Here is a 24,310-nt window from a genome sequence, read left to right on the forward strand (position 1 = left end):
CTCCATCTCAACATCAGCAAGGTTAGGAATATCCTCAGCAACAACCTCTATTTGCTCTACAGATTCTACATCAAGCTCCACAAACTGATCAGCAAAACCAACCTCTTCCACCTTGACCTTCTTAAGTTGATCACCCAATCTAGCATCCAACCGAGCAAACATCTTAGAAAAATTCCTCTCCACTATATCATGGATTTTCGCAATCATCTTAGGGTCCAATCCTCTTGGAGCCATCTTCCAAAATCTTCGTAAACCCTCTGCAACAAATCCTTCCCACGCTCCTTGTGACAACTTCGAATTGTTTGCAAGTCAAATCGCAACCTGCCACCTCGCACGAACAATCAAGAACCACATCACAAGTCTAGGACAACGGATTTGCAATCCACAAGCTCTCTACGATCATGCCTCAACAAGTTCAAACTTTCATCTTTGCATCCATCAATCAATCGACATGTCCTCCCAAGGTCCTGGTGTAAACTGCCTCAGCTTCGACGATCTGTTTACACGCTGAGCAACTCCCACTCTAATAAACTTCACCCAACCAAGGTCCTGGTACAAACTGCCTCACACTTCGGCAATCTACTTGTACACTCAGGAACTCCTACTCTAATACCACTGATGAAGGACCGCTCTGATACCACTTGATGAAGGGCCACACCACCCTTACCAACTCACAACCAAGAATGCAACAATATGAAGACAAAGAGAGATAAAATGCTTCCCATGGAATTTTATTAAACTTGAAAATCCTTAGCAATTACAATAACCTTTCTGCAAGATCTCTCAAGATCCAATCCAAGCCCAAGCTAGTCTAGATCCACACTCTGGTAGAAACCTCCAAGATCTCAACTTGTGTTGGCAAGCCACCAAGCAACCTCCTTGTTTCTAAACCGCAATCACTAGCTCTTCTCCAACTTTATCCAAGATTCAAGTGTAAACTGCCTCACATTCGGCGCTTTGTCTACACACTCACAAGTCCATCACAATCCTACTGTAAACTGCCTCACATTCGGCGCTCTGTCCACAGACTCGGAAAAACTAACTCTTCACTTCCTCCTTGTCTTTCGCACCTTGAAGCCTTCCAGGCTTCCCAAGCTTCACCTTCCATAACTTTCACCTTTTCAAGTTTTCCTTCCAAAGCTTATACTTCCCAAGCTTCTCCTTCTCAAGCTTCTCCTTGAGCTTGATTAAAAATGCTCATATGCCTTGCTTAAATAGGCACTTACCACCCAATATATGACTTATCCACAACCTTCTAGAATTCCACCTACACAATATCCACAACCTTTTACAACTTCCATAACCTTCTACAATATTCACAACTTTCTACAATATCCATAACTTTCTAGAATTCTACCCACACACCTCGATAAATGGAATGACAACCATTTTTATTTTATTTTTCCATTATGCCACCTATGCACCTCGAAAATAGAAATCCCCTTTTCCTTTCTTTTCTCTTTTTTCCTTTTATTTATTTATTTCCTCTAATTTTCGTCACTTTCTCTCTCCTCCAGATTTTTTTTTTTTTTCCAATTTTTTTTTTTTTTCAATAATTTTCCCGTGCAAGATGCTCCTGCATCACAATAGAAGACCAAAACTGCATTCCATATCTACTAAAGTATGTACAAGGCAAAAACATACTTTTAACTCCAAAATTGGTCAACCTATTTTGATGGAGGCAAAATACCATGGTGCCTTCAATTGACTCCAGGTTGTCTTTCATTCACCTGTCGCAGAGGTCAAAATGGTGCATTGAAAAATAAGATTTATATAGAGATCTTACATCTTTTATGTTTTGTAGAGCATTAAATTCTTGATGCAGTTTCTCGGATCCTTTGAATAATTTCACCAAACTTGTGAGCTTCAAGTCCACAATATTCTTTAGATGAAAAATATGTTTCTTTATCTACATCATGTTCTGATCTGTTAGAAGAATACACATGTATATGTTTTCTATCTGCACCTTGGTGAATGTCTCGATTCTTATAGTCAACTAAATTAGTCGATTGTACAATCTGTGATTCCAAACTATCAATCTAATCCTATACATTCTTTGTGGACAAGGGCCATCTATGACAAACTGATACACAGCTACCACTGATTCCAGAACACAAATGCAAAGCTAGATGAAGACTCTTACTAACTGTTCAGCATTACCCTTGGGAAATCAACATTCTCTTCTATTAGAAAATGAACAAAGATTCGTAAAGATACAACATTAACAAAAATTCCAAACTGATCAGTAATGTCAAGTATTTTCATTGCAGGTACATCTAGCTATGAATTACCCAGAATTACAAGGACGGAAAAGAGGAGGGCCAGAGGTACAAATTTTGGGGACGGGGATAGGAGGTAGCTATTTTTTAGGGGATGGTAGAGGACTACTGCTAGAGATATAGAAATTTTCAAATATTCATATAAGGCATGCACAATGATAGAGAGACTGTGCAAACACAAAGGGGGAATGTATTTTTTATATTCAAGAAAAATTCAACTATTCAAACTTTTCCTTTTGTCAAAATGTAAAAGCCCTGTCCAATCTCGTCCCTCCATCCCCACATTTTGGGGACAGAGATAGCCCCATTTTGGCAAGTGACGCGTCCCCAGGTAAAATAGGAATCTGATGCGTATTTAGTGACAAGTGTTAACCTTATCTAGAAGATATTTAATGATTTTTAACATTACTAAATTTTGTTTACTGTTTCTGTAATTTATGTCCTTTCTAAACATATTGCCTTTGTTGGCTGATCCAACTTTGTTTTTCATGTATTATAGCAATTAGTCTTCTATATAAAAAAGTTAAATAACATAGTTCCCCAACACTATCTCATGCTGCAAGTTGGTCTCTTTTGCAAAGAAACGAATCCATTCCGCCAAAAGATTAACCTGGAGGTGACATAGCAATCATTTTACAAGTGAAGCAACACCCACTAGACATATATAGAAATAATGCTTTGTTTCCATTATAACAAAGTTTATTCAATCCATCAATGAAGCAATAACTATTGAATAACAAATTTAACTGATCTTACATATTAAACATAATCTGGTTGAAAAACTGTGGACCGCTACATGTTCCCTACTTAAACTCTATCGGCTAAGATCACAATATGCATAGACTTACAAAAATGATCAATAGCAACCACATTTTGCTAACAAAAAAATAATCTACATTTCGAATGTAATCGAGATCAAATGGGATTCTGGATAGATGGACTCCCTGCAATCCAACTCCAAACACCTCCTGAGCTTTGTCTTTGTGCAGCTTGTGTAGCAGCTTCTTCCGATGCAGCTTTTTGGCGCTGAAGCAACTCAAGCTCCTTTTGTAAAGCTTCAAGTGAAAGAAGCTTTTTCTGTAGCTCAACAACATCTACCTGCATTGAATCAGGAAGCACAAATAAAGTACATGTTTCAATACATAGAAGAACATGGACTCCCGCAATCTAACTATTAGATCACGCATTCAAATGAACTTAGCACTGATTAGTAACTTAAAAATAGTCCATATATGTCAACATACTTCTAGTTTGAAGCACCTAGACTGTTCAATAGCTAACTGGTCACGCACAGATTGCAATTCCTGTAGATAGACAAGATAAACACACAAAATAAAATCAGGCCATTTTATTTCACTCGTTCCAATTTAATATCAAATAGAATATAAACCACTTCTCATCTTGGGAATTGATACAATGTTTGTTAAGCAACACAAGAAATAGTAATTTCATAACTGCATGATTGGTCTTACCTTAATTAACTCCATGTGTGTAGTCTGTGCCTCAGTAACTCCTTGCCTGAGGGCAGAGTTCTCTTCTCGTATAGTTAGAAGTTTAGTCACTAAGGTCTCTTTCTCAGATTTTAATGTCGCTATAATCTGTTCTCTTGCCTCTTCATTTCTTTGGTGCTGCAATTGTTCAAAGCAGGGATTTCACTGTGCACACAAAGGAGGATGTGATATATAGCATAAAACAAAAAATGAATTTTTTATTTACCAATGGCTCCAATTTTGGGTTGTCCATAAGGATCTCCCTCACTTTTCTGTCTTGTACTACATCCATAGAATTCACAGCAATGGTTCCATTTGATGTTGGGACTGGCAGTGGAGGAGGAACTGCATAAGCAGCTGCAACTGATGCAGCCGCTGCAGCAGCAGCTGGAGATTCCAAAATCTTTGGTCGTGGGGGGCCCCGGTAATGTGGTTTTAAGATATGAACCTGCAACCAGAGAAACTACTATTACAATCCGTAACTGATCAGGCATAAGCTCATCTCAGAAAGTAATCAAGGTTTAAAAGAGAATAATAAAATATTTTCTCACGAGCTATAACTAATGAATAATTTCTGCAAATTACCAACCCGAAACTCAGAGAAAATAAACACTGCTCTCTTAAATAGCATACATGAAAAATAAATCAAAAAATTATGTGTTTCCATGGGTCACAACTATTTCTGCCTTCAACAAGCTTTACTATATATAGTTGCTCAAAATTTGATCAATGAAAATGAGAAAGCTGATGTAAGGTTACCTATGCAGCAGTGTTCTGGAATAAGGCAAGCTATACACATATTAACAGCCAATGGAGATTCCCTCCAACGAAGTGGGAAAAGGTTTTCATGCCTACTATGATATTGCTTGGGAAAAAATGCAAAAATGAAAAATTAGAAAACCACTTCAAGGAGTGCCATCCAATAATCAGAAAAATAATATATGAATTCAGAATTTCGAAGTCTAGGTAATTTGGAAGAGACTTGTCCCCCTTATTCATAGGCCTAACAATGTAAACAGACACCCCCTCGTTCTAATTAAGGACTTCATGTATTATCTAAAACTAAATTTAAGGTTAAGCATGCCAGAAGTGCTTCGTCATATTACATATAGAAATAATATTAGGGACTTAAACACACCCCTCCCCTTAACAAAAGAATTGTTCTCAATGATTAGCAACTGTTGATGCTTTTGCATGAACTGTTCATCCAATGTTACATCTTCAATTCAAAAATTCTTTCACTCAGTTAGGAATTCTGAGATGATTTTATTGCACAAAAATTTAACCCATTTCTTGATGATCACCTTGAGTTCTTAAATAAACTTGTTTTCTTCATCAAACTAGGTGATTTTAACCAGATTGGAATGTTGTTACTTGCTACTTTTTTCAAACAAGAGACATGGAAGATAGGATGAATTTTGTAAGGGAGTGGACTTCTAACTTATAAGCTGTTGGAGTATTATGTCACTCCGCAATACCCCCAAGATCCTTGGAAGACCAAAACAACTTCCACTAGAGAGAATGACAAGAAAGGATTGCTTCAACAATGCAAGATTGATTGAATATGATAATTGGACATACAAAATGCACAAAAGAAGCCTTGTTTATAAAGATATGATGAGATAGGGTGACAAATATTAGAATGTTCTAATGTTTCTTTAATGGTCATCTTAGTTAAGTCTTTAGTTTATTAAGCAGTTTCTATTTATGTCTTTAGTTCATGATTGTTTCTTTTAGAAACATCGTCTTTATAAAATGATATAACGGGCTTGCATCTCCTTTGTTTAATACAACATCAACATTGATTAACCATAACATGGTATCAGAGAAAGTCAATGGGATTTCATAAAATTTGGTGGAATTTGAGCCTCTTTTGATCTGGATTTCTTTCCAAATATTTGCTTTTCGATTTTTAGAATAAAAATCATTTGAGATATTTTAAGAAACTTTTGTGCTTTGTCTTTGAGGATTTATGCTGGAAATTGTAAGCCTAGTTAAGGGTTTCTATCTTGCGATTTTTTGGTTGCAGCAAAAGTTACTGATATTTTTGGGGTTGCATGTGCTTGCATGTGCTGATTTACCACGCGAAGTCTCGTGTTTTGCCACTCTTAAAAATTTCTGACAGGTTTTCATATTTTTTTCCCTTTAAAAAATGTCTGATGGGTCTACAATTTTTCCCTTAAAAATTTATGATCTATAGTTCACAAAGTTGTGTGGGATTCCTTGGAGGGTTGATAATTTTTTCCTCAAAAACTATCTGTGGGGTTTTATAGTTTTTCCTCAAAAACGAAGTTTTGTATTGTCTATTTTTTACCTCAAAATCATGCTGGATTTTGATCAATTTTTCACCTCAAAAATTGTGTTGGGTTTTTGTCAAATTTTCTCCTCAAAAATTGTGGCTTTTTGTAGTTTGTTCTAGGGCGTCATGCTCATATGCAAAGTTTGGAGGGTTTGTCGATTTTTCCTCAAAATTGAGCTAGCTGTTCTTAATGTTTGTCTCTCTCCACAAAAGAGCAGCTTTGTTATCCAACATTAAGTTGGATGTTTTGTGATGATTTTTGGTCAGATGTTTTGTTGACTCTGGGAGTGTTAGTGGCAGACTCATCTCAGTGGCAGGTTCTTGTCTCATTTTGTAGAGCATTCTGAAGAAGGGAGCACCCTTCTCTGTTATTTTTTGGACAGATTTTGGCTTCCTAGTCATTAACATTTTGCAAATCCAGGAAGGATCTCAGTAGGAGCAAAGTATTTTGAAGAATTTGTGACCAAAAGACATCAGTTAGACAATAACCATTAAGGGAGGGTATTAGAATATTCTAGTGTTTCTTTAATGGTCATCTTAGTAAGTCTTTAGTTTACTAAATAGTTTCTATTTTCGTCTTTAGTTCACAATTGTTTCTTTTAGAAACATCATCTTTGTAAATCTTTATAAGGAGCTTTCATCTCCTTTGTTTAATACAACTACATAAATATTGATTCGCCATAACAACAACTACCTTTGATACAAACATTAAATGCATGATGCAAATATTAAATTCTAAGTGATCACAAGTAAATAAGAAATGACCCCATTATAGGGAACTTGTAGAAATGACACCTCGGATATAAGGATAGAGCCAAAGAGGCTATTAAAAATTACACCCAAATGGGATACCTTTATGACACCTAGAGTCAAACCCCAATGGGGTATCTTTATAAGGCCATAGATAGGGCCAAAAAGGCTATATTAAATTACAAGGGAAGCGGGACAGCCTCAAATTTGACCCCATAAGGGAAATTATTGATAGGAGGTGGAACAATCAGCTCCACCAACCCATTCATGCAGTGAGGTTCTTCCTCAACCCTCATTTTTTCTTCTCTCCATCCTGCTTGGATTTCAATGGAGAGGTCATGGAGGGCCTTATTAAATGCATGTAGAGGATTATACTCAAGGTAGAGGTGAGAGACCTTATTTGTTCCAAATTGAACATGTATCTGATGCAAGGGGCAAGCTATTCTCTTCAAACATGGCGAAGAGAGGAAGAAACACTCAAACCCCAGATACAATATTTGGATTTTGGGAGTCTTTCACATGTATGATAAGTAGATAAAAACTAAAATATGTTATCATCTTGCTATCTAACTCTTCAATATTTTATTGCTGATGCTTTATGGCAAAATTGGGGTGGAAATGTCTCAAATCTGCAATGTCCTGCCCTCTAAATCTTATGCCAGCCTTGCCTTGCAATTCATCCAATTGTGAGCATAATTGTAACTTGTCCAAAGCCATCCACACAAAGAAGAGGAACAAGTTAGTGCATAAATGCCTCAATGACCTTGCCTTTGTGCAATATAACCTTCGGTTGTCCACAAGAAAGGTAGAGTAAACACTAGCTAGTCCACTTGATTTGGATGACATAGATCCTTACTCTAATTGGACATCACAAGAGTAGCCTCCATTGTCAGAGAGGATAAGATCTACAAATCAAAGAGGCAGGCTATGGAGGAGGTTGGATTTGCATTGGGATTGGATGAAAGTGAGAAGGATGAGGTTGAGGACAATGAGAAGTCACTGTCAGTGACAATTGTAATGTCCCCGTTCTTGGGTCCTCAAATAGTGCAGTTGTTGTAGACATTTTGAGTTTGTATCAACATGATTCAAGGAGTACTTTGATATTCCAATTAGCTTAGACAATTAGAGGAGTTGAATGGCGCTTTCGAATGTTATTTTTAGCTTCTGGTTTGGGCTCCAAGAATCCTGGAGGGAGCGTCTATTTTTGGTAAGATATCTAGGCAGGCTCGTTTATCATCTTTCAACATCAAGATCACTCGTGTTATCAAATTTCGATTCCAATGCTTATCGGTCATGTTTGCAAGTCAGGTGTACTATTGGTTATAATTTAACTAAATTTACTAAGGTTGTTCTTTTAATGAAAATTGTCTATGCAAAGCTTAGTGTTATAACAATTTGCTAAGGTTGTTCTTTTAATGAAAATTGTCCATGAGAACCTTAGTGTGATAACTTGTTTGAATGGGGATGAGAAGTTTTATATCTTCAGCACATAAAATAGGAGCCTTGTATGTCAAATTATCATTACTTCAATGAAAAGGTTATTTTTGGAGCAATGGGAGAGTTTAAATTAATAATGTAACTTTATTATGATGTCAACTTTAAATTATGACATAAAGTTTCTTTTGGAGAGAAAATAAAATAGAAGTGAGTTTTAATCTTACACTGAGTGTGCAGGCTCTCTTGGAGTTTGAAGAGTCTTTATAAACAAACGTTGTCTTCCTTCAAGAGCATTTATGAGATTATTTTATTAATGTTTTTTCTCCATAGTTTGTGAGTTTACAGTGACTGGTATTCTGAGGACAAAACCCCAGTCTTCTATGAGAAGTGAACTTATCTTCAGAGTTTGCTACTGTGTTCAATGGTAGAGTTTTGGATTCAAATTAAAGCAGATTGAAAGCCATGTTCAAATGAACAGCTAAGGGTTTTTCAACTGATTATTCAAACAGAAGTTTGCAAATCTTTCTGGATATATTATTAGATCCCATCATGGAATCAATAAATTGATGATGGCATCCATTGTTCAATTGTAAATGCTCTGCTGGGTAATAAGGTGTGGATTTAATAAAGATAGAATGGGCTTGGCTGAGTGTCACTCTATTTTTAGCAGATCGGATGACTCGTGAGAAATGGTGGTTGCATTGCAATACATTTTTGAATTTTTCTGTTCATTACTGCTGTACGCAGATGTTTGTTGGTTGTCTTAGGCTGTAGTAACACATTTCATTGTGGACTTTGATCCTCAATATATTGTGGAAGTAAACCTTGGAATCATGAGCAATGTTGGGCATCTTACAGGTCTAATCGCAGTAAGAGTTGCTGTTCTGAAAAGGGGGCCAAATCTCAGATTTAAAAACTGAAATTTCATCTATGGTCTGCAATGTACTCTCCTAATCTAAGTTGCCGATATGGGTACGGGTACGTGGGTACGGTAAGCTGGTACGCCACATTTTTTTGGGGAGATAAGGTACGTTTGGGTACGCTAATAAAGAAAAATAAATAAAAAATAAAAAATCATAACTATATCAATATTTGAAGCCTTAAAAATTTAGAATAACACGTCATGCATGATAATTTGATAAACAAAACTCAGAATTTTCATTAATAATTTAATATTACTAATTCAAAATATGATAATTTACTATCAGTATCAATATGTCAAAACTTGAATTTTATGATAGATATATCGAATTGAAATTCAGTGTTTGTTGGGTCAACATTAAAATCTAGTAGTTGTGGAGACTGAAAAGCAGCAATGCACAGAAAAGAAAAACAATAATACCAAATCAATATTCAAGAATCAGAACAAAAAAGAAATCATAATTTGGAACAGAACATACTCTGTTATAAGGCAGAAAAATAGGATTTATTATTTTTTGAACTTCTGATTACATCTTTTGAACTGCATAAGACTGTAAAATATATGAAGAAGAGCAATCAAATTGTCACCCCTGAACTGCCCAGTATTCATTCACATGCACGCAGAAATTTAAGTAAAAACTACACTAATGAAGGGAATGAACTGAGGTTTAACTGACTAACAATAAGTAAAAAATGACTAATGACTGCTGGAAACAGCAATTTGCCTTATTGCATGGAGCAAACAACACGAAGATTAAATAAAAGTTAAAACAAACTAAAGAAAGCTATTCCTAATTGCCAGTAATTTTGTGACTGACTGAATGCATGGTGTTGTTCATCTAGTTAGCTGCAGCATCAATCTTCACAGTAGTTACTAACTGTGCATCATATAAGTTCATCAACATCATCATTGACAATAGATGATGTATGCAGATTAGAATCACAGGCAACCCCACAATCACTTGCACTAGGACAGTTCCTATCCGTCTGCACGTCCAGTAAAGATTGTGTTGCAGCTGAAAAATCCAAATCAGTTCTTTCTGGATCTACATCCCAATACTTTATGCCCCCTTCCTTGTACTCATTGTGACTGTGAATTAGAAGGCGCAAGTTGGAATGCACATAAACTAGTTCTTCTGCCTTACTTGCTGCCAATCGATTGCGTTTCACTGAGTGAATAAAGGAGTATGTACTCCAATTTCGCTCAGATGAAGAGGAACTAGCAACCTATTGAGTCAAAGGGAGTGTCATAAAAAATTGTCAATCAAAATAAAGTTAATATTTTTTGTCAATTTTACAAATAGTAAGCAATATAAATAAAAATTTATAGGGTGCTATAAAAAGAGAACTTACTTGTGATAAAAATTTGATTGCAAGAGTTTGGAGGTGCGGTGATGTATGGCCATTAAGGTACCACCAAGCATGAGCATCCTTCGTACACTTGTCACGGAGAGCGGAAGCACTTTGACCATTAGAAGCTACAAAATCAGCAAACTCACTCGTAACTATATTCTCCATTTCACGATCCAGGAAGAGTTTTGTAAGTGCTTTCCTGCATCCTTCACCAACTTCCACATCTTTGTATGGTGGCACCCTTGATGGCATAGCAAGAATTTCATCGCTATAAAATTTGGGAGTCAAGGCAAATGAAAAAAGATGAAGTGGGGTGGTCATTTTATTCCACCGCTCAACACAAATTGTCTGCACCTCTTTGAAGAAAGTTTCTTCAGGATCTTGCTCCTTTTGATTGATGATGTGTCTCATTTTCTCAAGCATCGAGTCAATTCCATCATATACCTCTCCCAAACATGGATGATCTATGTCAGTATAACGAATCATACTCGTGATGGGCTCAATGAAACTACGAAGATATTCGACTCGTTCCCACCAATTGTCATCTAGGATCATTCATTTTACGTTTGTTGCCCTCTCAGTACTAGATTGCCTCCATAGTGACCAGCTTTGACTAACAACCATGCTAGCAAGTGATTCTCGTACCTTCACAAGTCGCCTCAAGACGATTGTGTTTGATGCAAATCGAGTCTCAGCAACCTATTCAACATAAAAAATTAAAATTAAAATACAAAGATGCATTCAAGTTTAAAATCTAAATTCATACTTACTAAAGTGAAATACAAAATTCAAAAGTTGAAGTGTTTCAATTACCTTTAGTAACTCCATCTGCGAAAATGATCTAAAAATGGCTTGTGACATGTGATGGTTTGTGATGAACATTTGGATCTCTTCAGCTTCTGCATAGATTTCTTTGATCCAATTTATTTTCCTACCCAACTTCTGTAGCATGAGGTTTAGAGAGTGCATTGCACAAGGTGTCCAAAATATGTGATCAAACCACGTCTCAATCAACATCCCTGCTGCTCTACAATTCTTTGCATTATCTGTTATTACTTGGACAACATTTTGAGGGCCAATATCCTGAATGCACTGTATAAGGATGTTAGCAATAAATTGTGCATCCTTTACTTGCCCTTCACAATCCACAGCTTTAAGAAACATTGCTCCTTTAAGGCGCACTGCAATCACGTTGATTAATGGCCGATTTTTGGCATCCTTCCACCCATCAGAAATAATTGACACCCTTGTTTGTTTCCATGAGTTTCTAATAGGAGCCAAGGCAGTGTCTATGCTTTTTACCTCCTTTGCTAGTAAAGTGCTACGCACCTTTTCATATCCTGGCCCCATGTACCCTTTTGGAGCTTCACTTACTTTTCTCAACATATCCTGCCAATATGGTGATCGTACAACATTAAATGACAAACCATTTGCATATAAACATCTTGCAACACTTTGATCTGCAATCTCTCTTGCATCATTCTTAAATGCTCTCTCTAATGGCCCCTTGCTTCTCTTTCCCTTGACATGTTCTTCAGTTCTATCCAAAAATGGGTGGCTCTCTACTACAACATCAGGGAAGTCATGAGATGGAGGAGGTTGCCTACTTGATTTCTTCCCTTTCTTCAAAGGATGGTTTGTGCCACGTGAAACTCTTGCATCTGCTTCCTCTTGCTCTCCAATATATCCTGCAATTTGTTGAGGTGGCAATCCATTACCATCCTCTCCAGGACATGCTTTGATACCCTGTTGAGGAATCGCACATAAATGAGCTTTCACATGACTGTATGAACTTTTGTACCTCACATTACAAAAATTGCATATCCATACAAATGTTCCACCCCCTTTTACTTGTTCTATCATTTGTACATATTTCCATAAAGGTGAGTTTGGATCGGTTTTGAAGGTGGATGAGCTAACATTAGTTGCCATAATCCTGTTAACAAAGATTTCAAAACCAATTATTAAATAATAAATGTGAAATATTTGATCAGTTATCAAAATATAATTTATAATTTATAATACAAGATTTATATTACTATTTATTTAAATTTTAACATTTCTATTACTATTTCTTTAATATTTTAATTATTTTATTAATATATTATTATACAATATAATAAATTAGTCCCTATCAAAAAACAATTTAGTCTATATTTGTAATTTTTAATTTTACTATAATCTAAATAACTAAAATTTATTTATGTTTATAAATATTTTAAATTAACATTGTTAAATTCCATATATGAAAATAAATTAATAAACATTGAAAAATAATTTATAGATAAAAAAACATATTTCAACACAATATAAATTAATAAACATTGTTAGCTTTGTAACTTGTAAGTTTAATTAAAACTATTTATAAATTTAATTCATTAACGACTCAACTATTACCTATTATTTTAAAAACTTTTACAAAATAAATACGGTAATACTCTTAAGATTAAAAATATTATTCTAAAAAAACTTTACAAAATTTTAAAAATATGAATAAAACTTTACAAAACTACAAAATAATAATTTCATATTATTCTTTCCTAACTTTACAAAAATTAAAAATATTACAAAATTTAAAACGCAGATCGCAGGTTCTGCGAACACGCCGTGACCAACAATCACTGTCGCGACCTCCGTTCCGCCTGGTTATTGCCGTGACCCGTCCTCTGGCTGCCCTTCATCCTCTAGCCAATGGCGAACAGTCGTGATCTATCTGGCTGCCCTTCGTCCTGCAAACGGCGAACAATTAAAATGCCCTCTTCGTCCTGCAAACGACAGACAATTAAAATGCCCTCTGCAAATGCAAACAACCTGTGGTGTGGCGAAATTCTAAGCATGACGTCTATTTAACTATCAAATCCTGCTGCAACGAATTAGAAGTTCTATTTTACGGCTATCAAATTGGGAAAAATCATTTCCAAAATCGTGCAGCCTTCCCAGAATCGCTGTAGAAAAAACACATTCCAAAAATCATTCGAATCCGTACAGATTTATTTTGGAAATTTTCGAATAGATGTTAGATTCGACCAGATTTGGTGGGATTTTCATTGAAACGTTTCAGCTTAGCAAAAAACGCATCCATGGCGAATTTGGAAGGTATTTTAATCGTATCCGTTTCTGATACGATTCGTACCTGGAAACGACAGCACAAAGGGGCCGAATCTGCAACTTAGCTCCTAATCTCTGTGATAGAATGATAAGGTTGAAGTTGCAAATGACTTAATAGATTATCTATTTAGTGGTTTAATTTGTGCCAAGAGTATGCATATAGTGTTAAAAAAAATGCCCACATGTAATAAGTGAATGTTGCAGAGTAGTATGTATACAATGTTTGTTTGAATTCTACTGCTTTGAATATAAATCTGGGGCAGCATTTTGCTTGCTGACGTGTTACAGTATATGAAGTGTTTTATGTAATGTCTATGAAGAATTGGTTAATATCTGAGACTGGGTTTGCATGCCAAGTGTTTGCTATAATGTCTCTCATATAAGTGATTATTTCAGAATTACCTTAGTGGGCAAATGTTAACTTCTGAATGTTACAATACACAAGTGTTTGACAAATTGCTTGGAAGAATCAGTGATAATATTGAATGTGTAGCCCAACAAACTGTTTGACCAAATGCCTATTTTGTAACCAGTGAAATTTTGATGATATTTGAGTATGAATTTGTTGTGAGGTTTTCACACCATCGCCGCAAAATTTTTGGGGACCACCTTTTTCGGACAAGCCTTGGCAATTTTTGCGGATTTTCAGAATTTTTTTCAATTGCCCTAGCAAGTTTTTTCGGAGTTGTCCAAAAGTTTTCGATTTGAAAATTTTACACTTTGTACGCCTTTGGGCTAGGAGGGATGTATTTGGATTTCTTTCTTCACCTGGCCTTAACTTGATTTTCGAAGCATGTGAATTTTATCCTTAGGCCAAACAAATTTCAAAGACAACATTTTTTTCGATGGTTAGAACCATATTCGGTAGGATAAATTTGCAAAAATTTTGGTACTTAGACGAATTTTGAAAATTGGATATAATTGAATAGACTTGAGCATTTTCAAAATGAAAAATTTTCAAATTTAATTGTTTTGGAAAATCTTGAATTTTTCGATGAAAAAGAAATTTTTGATAGTGAAATTAAAATTGGAAAATCAATTTTGAATGCTAGAAAATTGATTTATTTTGGAAAAAAATTAAAATTGCATTGCAAAATTGAGAGTAGATTAAATTGCAAAATCTCATTAAATTGGTTGAAATATTGCTTAGGAGATTTTTAAATGTTGAAAGAGATTGGTAAATTAAATTTGAAAATCAATTTTAGCTTGCTAAATTCTATTTTAATGATATTTTAATTGCTAAAACGTTTTTAAATGAAAATTTTGGCATCTCCTAGACTTTCCTTGTTTTATTTCGCAATTTTTTATCACAACCAACAATTAAATGGGCTAATTTCACTTTGAGCTAAGTAGTTTTAGCATGGCATTTAAATCTAGGCCATTAATAAAGAGCTAATTTAATTTTGCTTTCCTCTAGGGCAAGTTAGCCAGCTTGGAGGGACGTGGAAATTTTGGTATAAGAGGGGCTCTCCTCTCTCTCTTCTCCTCATTCCATCTTCCTCCTCATGTGTTGAGCAATTTTTCTCTAGAAGGGTAACTTGCAAATTTAAGCGATTTTTTTGGGGCAAATTTTTCCTTGCTTGGAGGCATTTTTCTGCTTCCTCTTGGGCGAATTTCTGCCCTAGGTCAGATTTTGGAGCAGATCTGAATTTTCTCTAGCTTAGGCAATTTTTTTAGGTCTGATTTTCTTTCCAAGAGCTGCGATTTCAACTTCCAGATTTAGGCGATTTTGCTTGGTGAAAAGGCTATGTGATACAAGGGTTTGATTTTGGCAAATGTGAGCAATTTTAAGGAAGTCAAAGTTCTGTTTTTTGCTGGAGCATCATTATTTGCAAGGAGGCTTGAAATTTTGAAATCTGATCCGAATGTGAATAGGGCCCAATTATTGGTAAAGGCAGATTTAAGGTAAAATTCTATTCATTTTAGAGATGAAGATTGGTTTAAAGGCGGACTCCACTCCTTGTTCTTGTTTGGTCTTGTTTCCCTTATGTTCTTCTTGCATTCATCATCTCATTGATAGATTGAAGTTTGGAGAGATAAGTGTAGATTTCATGATAAGACACTTGGCGAGGCAAAAATAAGCTAGACCACCCTAGATAGAAGTTGGGAGATATAAGTAGTCCATCCTAAGGTAATGAAGAGGTAGAAATAAGTGGTAGTCTCACCCCTAGATTAAAGGTTAGAGATTGGTAAGTGTGGAGATAGGACTTGGCAAGGCAAAAATAAGCTAGATTCCACCGATAGAAAAAAGATTGGAGATCGATAAGGGTAGACCATATCACTTAGAACGAAGGGGCAGAAATAAGTGTTTAGGATGGTAGATGTTAGTGCAAGCAAGAACCCAAAGGAAACGAACACCAAAAAAGACAAGGAAGACATGATCCCTAAGACCACCTTTTTCTCGAAAGTGAAATGAATAAGTGATACCAATATCAGCACAGTAAACATGATACAGTTAAAGGACAGATTGAAAGAAGGGCAATCCCCCATGGCAAAGAAAATCTACAAAAGTAGAATTGGACATGTGGCGGTCTTCACTCCTACCTTGCCTTGTCCAGAATTGGTAATGGAGTGTGCATCCCGGTTTGATATTGTTACCAAGTCCTTTTTTGATGAAGGGAAGAGAGTGTTAGCCAACATCGACGGACAAGTGGTCGAAGAAGCATTTAATATCCTCCAATACAAAGGCATGACAATGGTAATGATGGATCAAGCAGCCAAGTCATTTTAGGATAATCAAGAGGCTTTCTTCATTCACCTAAAGCAAAATTGGTTGCATGAAGGCAAGAAGGGAGTTATCAAATCATCAAGTCTCACCATGTCATATTTCAAATCAGAATATGGCGATCTCATTGTGCTTCTCAGTCGGATCATGGGCTTAGCTCAAGGTATGCAATTCGAGAACTGGATGTATTATTTTATTAATGGAATTGAAAATGGAAAAAAAAGATTTGATTGGACTAGGATTATAAGCGAGAATTTAGAGTTGCAACTTAGGACCGTGCAAAATCAAAAGCAATTCTATATGGGCTCCTACCTCTTTTATTTGATTTAGAGGCGTTGAAAATTGAAAAGTGAATCTCTAGGAAGAGTGAATTTCAAGGAAGAGCAAATTTGGAGGAAGTGATTTGAAAATATTTGAGGCTAGAAACCAAAGGGATAATTCAAGTGGACAAGAGGAGAACGTCAATGAGACAAAGTTTGGATCAAGATTGGATGAGTTGGGGAAGGTTGCCATCAAGAAGAAACATTTGGGCACCCTTGCCTCCCTCAATGCCTTTATCAGATATGAGAAAGAATATGAGACGGATCATGAGAAAACATTGCAAACAATGAGCAACATGATGAATTCATGAGAGATGGATTCATGTTGAATCGCTACTCATGAAACATGGGTCAATGAGTTTGACTCAAAATCACACAGTTAAATCCTGATAGCAATATCACAATTTAACTTAGTTAAATCCTGATAGCAATATCACAATTTAACTTACTCTGGAAATTATCTCCTACTTATCAAATGATGAATTCAGCTGAGCTCAAGATGAAACATACACTTTGCCCTCTATTGAAGGAAGTCAACGACAAGCTAGCCAAGTTCATTACTTTGGCTAAAAAAATGAAAGAAAGGGGTAGAACTATATTAGAAGATCATTTGATGTAAGCCCAAGTGGAAAATTCTCCTTCTTCTTAGGTAGGATGGGTGTCTAATTTTAATTGGCTACCATTTTGGTGTCTTCTCATTGGTTGCCACTTTTCCTTTTCTTTCATTGGTCCATTGATGAGGTGACATCTACTCATTGGCCGATGGGATGGCAACCCTAATTAGGGTTTCTAGGATCCAATCTAGATCGTAGGTTTTGCCTCTTAAACTCTACTGTCAGTTGTAATTTTGGCCTCTATATAAGGCCATTTGCTCTCATTTGTAAAGGGTCAGAGAAAATTGTTGCTTTCTCTTTATCATTGTTGTGACTTGCATGGTGATTAAGAACATTTGGTGTTATTGCATGGTTTCTACTTCCAATAGTTAGAGTTAGATTTCCTTTGAAGTTGTTAAAGTAGATTTTATTTTAAGAAAGTTGCTAAGTAAGAGTAAGAATAGATGAATAGTTGCATGGTGATATTAGTGGATGTTTGATAGGGATCTATAACTAGGCCACTAGAATCCTAGCAGCTTATTGGGAAGCCTTGCGTGGTAAACTAGTCTTTTCCCTTGAATCATTGCATCTATGGAGGTAGAGCCACTGATTAGCTTTCATCAAATTTGATCCCCATCCATTTGCTAATCTTTCCATTCATAGGAGTAGGAGTTGAATAGCAAGTAGTTTAGTAGTTGGAGTTTTGAAGAAGAAAGTTAGGAAGGCATAAGTCATTTGAATACACCCTCCATCATCACCACCATCAACATCATCTAGCACTAATACAAAATCATCACCATCATCCCAAAACCCAAGTCATCCTTGAATGAACAATGTAAGAACCGCCTATGTGATTACCAACAAATCACATCGATATAACTGATTTAGTATCCACAGGCGTAAGGAACATTGGAGTTTTTGTCATGTTTTCATGAGTATTAACTTTTCGAGAGAGGAATTGAGTGTTTGATAACCCGTATCAAGTGTTCAGTTGCTATATATTATGTAGTGGTACAAAACTAACATCGATAGAATTTAATAAGCATTCTTCCAATGGTAACAGAGCTTGAATCCTGCCAGCCTGTTGGGTGAAATCGATTGCATACACTATAGTTTGGATTGGTTTTCAGTTGGATAAAGTTAGTTCCATGGCTACAATTAAGGACGGAAAGTTGTTACCTACCTTCTTTCCTACTCCACCAACGAAGAAAATGGATCCTACGAAGTTAAGAGCAACAAACCAGAATGATCAGAAATTGCAATGCTCAAATAATGTACCTTCAAAAGCAATAGCTTTATTTTTAACTTTCATAGGATGTGAATACCAAAATCCATGAGGGGTGATTAGCAACATGGGCACCAAAACATAGCATTAAACAATCATGGAGGCCAGCCAAAGTTGCATATTAAATATCTTGTATCAAGACAAAATATCATCTGTATTGATCCTTCTTCGAAGGTAGAATATGATGGCTGCAAGTATCTCCTTAGACATTTTCAACATCAATTTCTCCAACATAAGAAGGAACTCTAACAATGGAGTTTGATGATAGTTATACAGGATAAAGATTGCAATACATCACTTGATCGATTCACTTCATTCTAAAGGTTGAAATGGGGTCCCACTAAAAAAAAATTTGAACGTACCGCTAAAAGGAGTTGAAACTTTGAATTTGCACTACTTGAATGCAAACAATTTCAAAAGGGCACACTAGCATGTTCCATTTTTTAATATTATAAGATTGTGGAGAGTCGAGACGATGCCCATTCCAATATTCCATGTGGGATAAAGTAAGTAATTGGGAAACTTATTTATTTAATATTAAATTTGGGTCCCGTAGAATATTTATTTCCTAGATGCTATGAGACAATTAGATATTAAAATATTAAAACCTTAACATCTCCAATTTGGAGTATGGGATTCCACAATGGGGCCTTTTGTAACTGTAAAGGTTAAAAATTTAACAAATACTATGAACGATGAGAGTTATCATATGACAAGTCATAATAGAGGCAGTAGTATTCCATATTTTGACAGTAGTTATGGAAATTGTAAAAGTGGAATAATGTGAAAAAAGGATATTCAATCTCTAATTTATTCGTGAGCTTCTTGAGATGTTAGGATTTGTGCCCCAGCTTTTGCATAAGTTGGGCAACTTTAGTTCACATCATTTGCCAATTTATAATTATTCTGTAGACATTGTTTGGACATCTTATTCAATCAATGCATCTGAGGATAAAAACCCTTGGGTGTGGAGATCAATAGATGAAAATCCATCAGTTTTAAGAGTCTAAGGACGAAACCCCTTTTGATTCAGTAGGACAGATTTCATTTTGTTTCCAATTTGTGTGTTTCACATTTTTTGGTTAATATATAGCAGTGTTTCAGTTTTGTTGTTGTGAGTTTCCATTTTGTTGTGTGTTGTTAAGATTTTTCATATATTGTTATTTTATTGTTGATTTATGAAACCAAATCTTCTATATCATTTATCGAAATTATCTAGAAATCAGGTGCAAAAGTTTTCAAAATTGGTGCAAAGCAGCATTTGGGTTTTAGCATTCATTCTTGTTTTGTTTCAAATTATTATAGCTGTTTGTACTGCTGTTATAATTGCAGCACAGAAAATTTCCAGCAGTTGTGGAAAGAAAATAATTGTTTGGTGCAAGAATTGCCAATTCATGTCGCATAGTTGGGTCAAAAAATTGTCAATTTGCCTGTAGCAAACAGAGGATATTTCCCAGGTTTCACTTGTGGATATTAGGTTGTAATATTCTGATATATTACATGTTCTTTGGTTGTCCATTTCATGTATAATGATCAGCTCCAGAAATCACTGAATTTTTATTCCATTTGTGCACAAATTTAATGCCCTTCTAAACATTGTTATCAAAATCAGCATTATACATTTCTGTTTTTTGCATAGTATTTGTGTGGGTGATTATAAAAGAAGAATTTGGATATGTTTCATATTGAGAATTTGCTGGTATATTCAAGGTTTAAATTAATACAGAAATATCTTAATTTGGGACACTACATATATGACTCTCTGGAGTGGCTGATACAGACAAGCCTAAGACGAAGCAAATCAAATCTGTATAAGACCTAGTCTGATGTGAAATGAGCCACTGCTGGGTTGCATATGATCCCGGGACACATGTAGCAGACCACATCTGTACACAAGTGGATATGGTACCAATTATGGACTCAGGCGAAGAAGTAACAGAAGAAAAATGTCAGTTCCGCTATACATAAATAAATATATGAAAAGTGAAAGCAATCTGATTGGAGAACTCTGGTACCAACTGATTTGGTTTGATATTTGAATGATATTGACATAAGAAAAGCCTACAATTATAACCTAAATGAAGTTTTGGCAACATTTGATGTTCTCATAACCCCAGTATTCAACCGTCAGCATCTCTTTGACATTTTTGTATCCATCCATTTTTTAGTAACTCCGCCGATCACTTAAAACTAAAATATTACAAAGATGTCCTCATTAACAAATGTTTTGTGTAGAGTGCGCCAAAGCCACCAATCAGTCTTCATTCTCCAAAAATGAAAATTCAACTCAATTCAGGAGTATGAAAGGAGTGAGGTGAGAGCAGTAACAATTGAAAATTACACCTAGAGGCACTTGAAATATACTCAAAAAGGATGAAAACAATAAGATGATAAATGAAATTGATAACTACCTTGAACAACCAAGGCATAATTCTAATACTGTATGATTTCTCCACATTCCTTGTCATAATTCTACAGTACGTTCTTACAATTATAGTTAGATCAACTCTCTCTCTCTAAAGGCAAACCACTCTAGAACCAAAACAAACAGAAAATAAATTAATAATGGTGACCTACATGATATTAACACATCTCTGTTTACCATAGTAAATATGCAAAACCAAATATTATGCAGGCATTACATATGATAAAAATTCAGGCAAGTAAGGAGTGAAATGTTGCTTCAGAAAACTTCTTATTGTCACATACCTCATTGTTATATCTTCCATTATAACCACCAAAAGCAATGAGTATATCCTCACCATTGATTGAAGTAGACACAAGACTCAAGCCCTGGAAATCAAAAGATACTCTATGAACCATAATCAATGTCACAATCAAATACCTCCATAATCGAAGGACTTCCTGAGGAAAAAAATAAAAAATAAACATGTATATCATAATATGGTTGCACATTTTGTTGAATGAAGAAATGTCCGCGGGGTGATAGTCAAGCTTAATAATGATTCATCAGAGTTACAATTTATTAATTTAGAAAAACAATCTGCATAATTTTTTGAAGTCATTGTAACGAATAAAATAATTTTCATCAAAAACCTTTATAGAATTCAATAAAATTAGATATGACCCATCAAACCATAACCTGTCCAATCTTTCCTAGTAAAGGACATAGTTGAACTCAATCCTACAATAGACGACAACTGCTCAAAGAAGAGAATCTAGTGTGCCAATTCATGAGATGTTTTATGCAAATTAAAACACTTAAATTATGGGTACTAGAAAATTAAAAACCAGAGGCTATGTGGGCATCCTCCTGGTGCTCAAATCATATTATTGGTTGTCTTCTCCTCTAAAGAAAACAAAGATCAGGTCTTGCAAGATGGACCATGGTTCATGAAACATTTTAACTTTTTAAGGAAGTCTTATGAAACTTGAAACTGGAATTCAACACAACCAAAGAACTCCCAAGTAGCTTATCCTCTTCCAGGTAAACACTGGCAAGAGTACTCTTTCAGGAAAATAAATCACAGAATCTAGGTTCACAAAGAAATTGAGAGTCCACAACTGTAAGAAACTGTCTCAGCATCGATATGGAAAAGCCACTACCAGAAAATACAGTTGGCTGTGGGATGAATTGTGCAGGAACAACCAATACATTCCTTCAGATGTCAAAACTGCTATCAACATGACAAGCTAGCTCAAATTTAAAAACATGCAAAACCAAGGCACAACAAAGAAAATGTCTGCATTTCAAATCCCCTTCTAGGCACTCGAGCATTTTGATGTCAATGAAATAGAAGGGAAACAAAGTGGCCATGAACAGATGACAAATTCCACCCCCAAGGGCCAATCAAAGGGATTTAAAGAAACTACTCAGAATCAACCTACAACACAAGCATTGAAAGAAGAAAAAAAATTAGGTAACTTGTCAAAGCATACAACAGATCAGGTACTCTTCCAAATCATTTGAAGACTCATGTAAATCACTGCATAAATGAAGGGCCACCGAAAGTAAGGACAAAACCAAGCAGACTCCTTTAAACCATCAAACAAGTTTAAAGCCACCAAAGGTAAGAACAAAGCCAAGCAGACTCCTTTAAACCATCAAACAGGTTTAAAGCCACCAAAGGTAAGAGCAAGACAAAGGAAGAACTTGATACTTTCAAATTGTTGCTAAAAGAAACTCACCAAATAAAAAAGAGAAAATGCACCCAGGCAGTCATCAAAGGATTTGTTTTGACAGATCAAATTAGAATCTAAAAGAGTCCATCACATCAGTGGCTCTATTCACAATTCCTCAGCTAGCCAATATAGATTTAAAGATTTTTTTATCTTTCAAATATGTGTGTTTTCTTAGATAGATTTCATTCGTTAGTGCTTTTGTTGTTTTACTCAGAGCGAACGCCAGTGTTCTGTAAAGGCCATTGTGGATGGATAATCATGGTCTAATAAAATCCACAAAATGTTTAAATGTATTCAATATATATAACCTAAATCTGAACAAGTTTTATTTCACTTTTTGTATATCTTATTATCATGTAATTTAAATTTAATCCCAAAATACCACAATTATATCTGACCAATTCATTGAATGCCACAAAAGAAATTATTTATGATCCTTGAGATCTACATATGATCCTTGAGACCAACAGTGAAATAACAGTTTGTTTATCAAAGCATCCATGAAAAGCAGAAAAACTTGGGACATGTGCCTGTGGGTTTGCCCGTGGAGCTCTTTCAATAGAAATGTTAGAGAAATAAATTTAAAAAAGACCAACTATAGATGCCCTGAACAGCTGAATAAACTGTCAAAGACCTCTCCTGGGTGAAGTGAATCCTAGGTTTTTATTAAAAAGTTCGTTAAGTCCAATAGATTAATCCTTATAGTCCTAATTACTTATGAATCATTGAACTAGATAATCAGAATTGAACACATGAAGGTAAAATTATCTACAAATGAAAAATTGCAGACTTGATAATGGAGTGTGAATGGTTCAATACATTGTAGCAAAATATGTTTTCGGAAAATCAGGGAACCAAAGTATAAGATTCTTTCAAAAAAATAGCAAGAAATTAGATTTAAAACAATGTAAAAAATTGTACAAAAAAGTCCAAAACAAGTTTTTTATAAATTGAAGGGCATTCCATAGCATAGAGATATAGAGAACAAATAAAATAGATAGTTCAACCCATGCATTATAGAAAATAGGATTTTGCTATTTTAATTCATAGCATTGATTACATTGCATATTTGATAGTGCATAAATAATAACTAGATGGGTATTTGTAGTGCCTCCCGTGTTTGCATTCTATATCATGGCCTATTTTGATTCGAGAGATAATTTATAAGATTTATGTATATGTGCATTCGAGATGCTTTGATGATTTGATATTATTTTGATTGCCAATATCATGGTTGATAGATGTTAGATGCTATACTATTCAGTTTGATCATATCTGCATGATGATGCTAGTGATGTGATATGATGCTTTATGATGATATTTGGTTGTTTTTGTATTCAAATATAAACTCTAGTTGTGGTTAACCGTTATATGATGGACATTATTGGATTTCTGGTTGATGTGTTTGTGCTAAGGATATTTGCTTTGTTCTTACAATAGACTCTTATTATAATGCAAATGAATGATTTAAATAGATTATTTTAATGAATTTAATTAAATGATTATTTATGCGATTTTGCACACTGTTACTTTGGCTATATTATTTATTGTGCATCTACACTTGATCGAGTTGTTTATTATGTAGGACTTATATCCCTGACAGTGGC

General features: G+C 35.1%; 1 protein-coding gene across 1 annotated transcript in view; it reads right to left on the minus strand.

Moving 5' to 3' along the window:
• Positions 1–2,944: 2,944 nt before the first annotated feature.
• The window catches only part of LOC149576087 (acyl-CoA-binding domain-containing protein 4-like), a 110,438-nt gene continuing 89,072 nt past the window's right edge, over positions 2,945–24,310 (minus strand). The window contains exons 14-18 of the mRNA XM_089816279.1: positions 21,270–21,353; positions 3,996–4,217; positions 3,752–3,907; positions 3,524–3,583; positions 2,945–3,377 (exon numbers count right to left, since the gene is read on the minus strand). Coding sequence (XP_089672405.1) covers positions 3,195–3,377; positions 3,524–3,583; positions 3,752–3,907; positions 3,996–4,217; positions 21,270–21,353 — 705 coding nt within the window. The 3' untranslated portion in view covers positions 2,945–3,194. The remainder of the gene's footprint in view (positions 3,378–3,523; positions 3,584–3,751; positions 3,908–3,995; positions 4,218–21,269; positions 21,354–24,310) is intronic.

The sequence above is a fragment of the Cupressus sempervirens genome, chromosome 1 (assembly GCF_028749045.1).
Source record: "Cupressus sempervirens isolate cs-2001-9-10 chromosome 1, ASM2874904v1, whole genome shotgun sequence".
Lineage (NCBI taxonomy): Eukaryota > Viridiplantae > Streptophyta > Pinopsida > Cupressales > Cupressaceae > Cupressus > Cupressus sempervirens.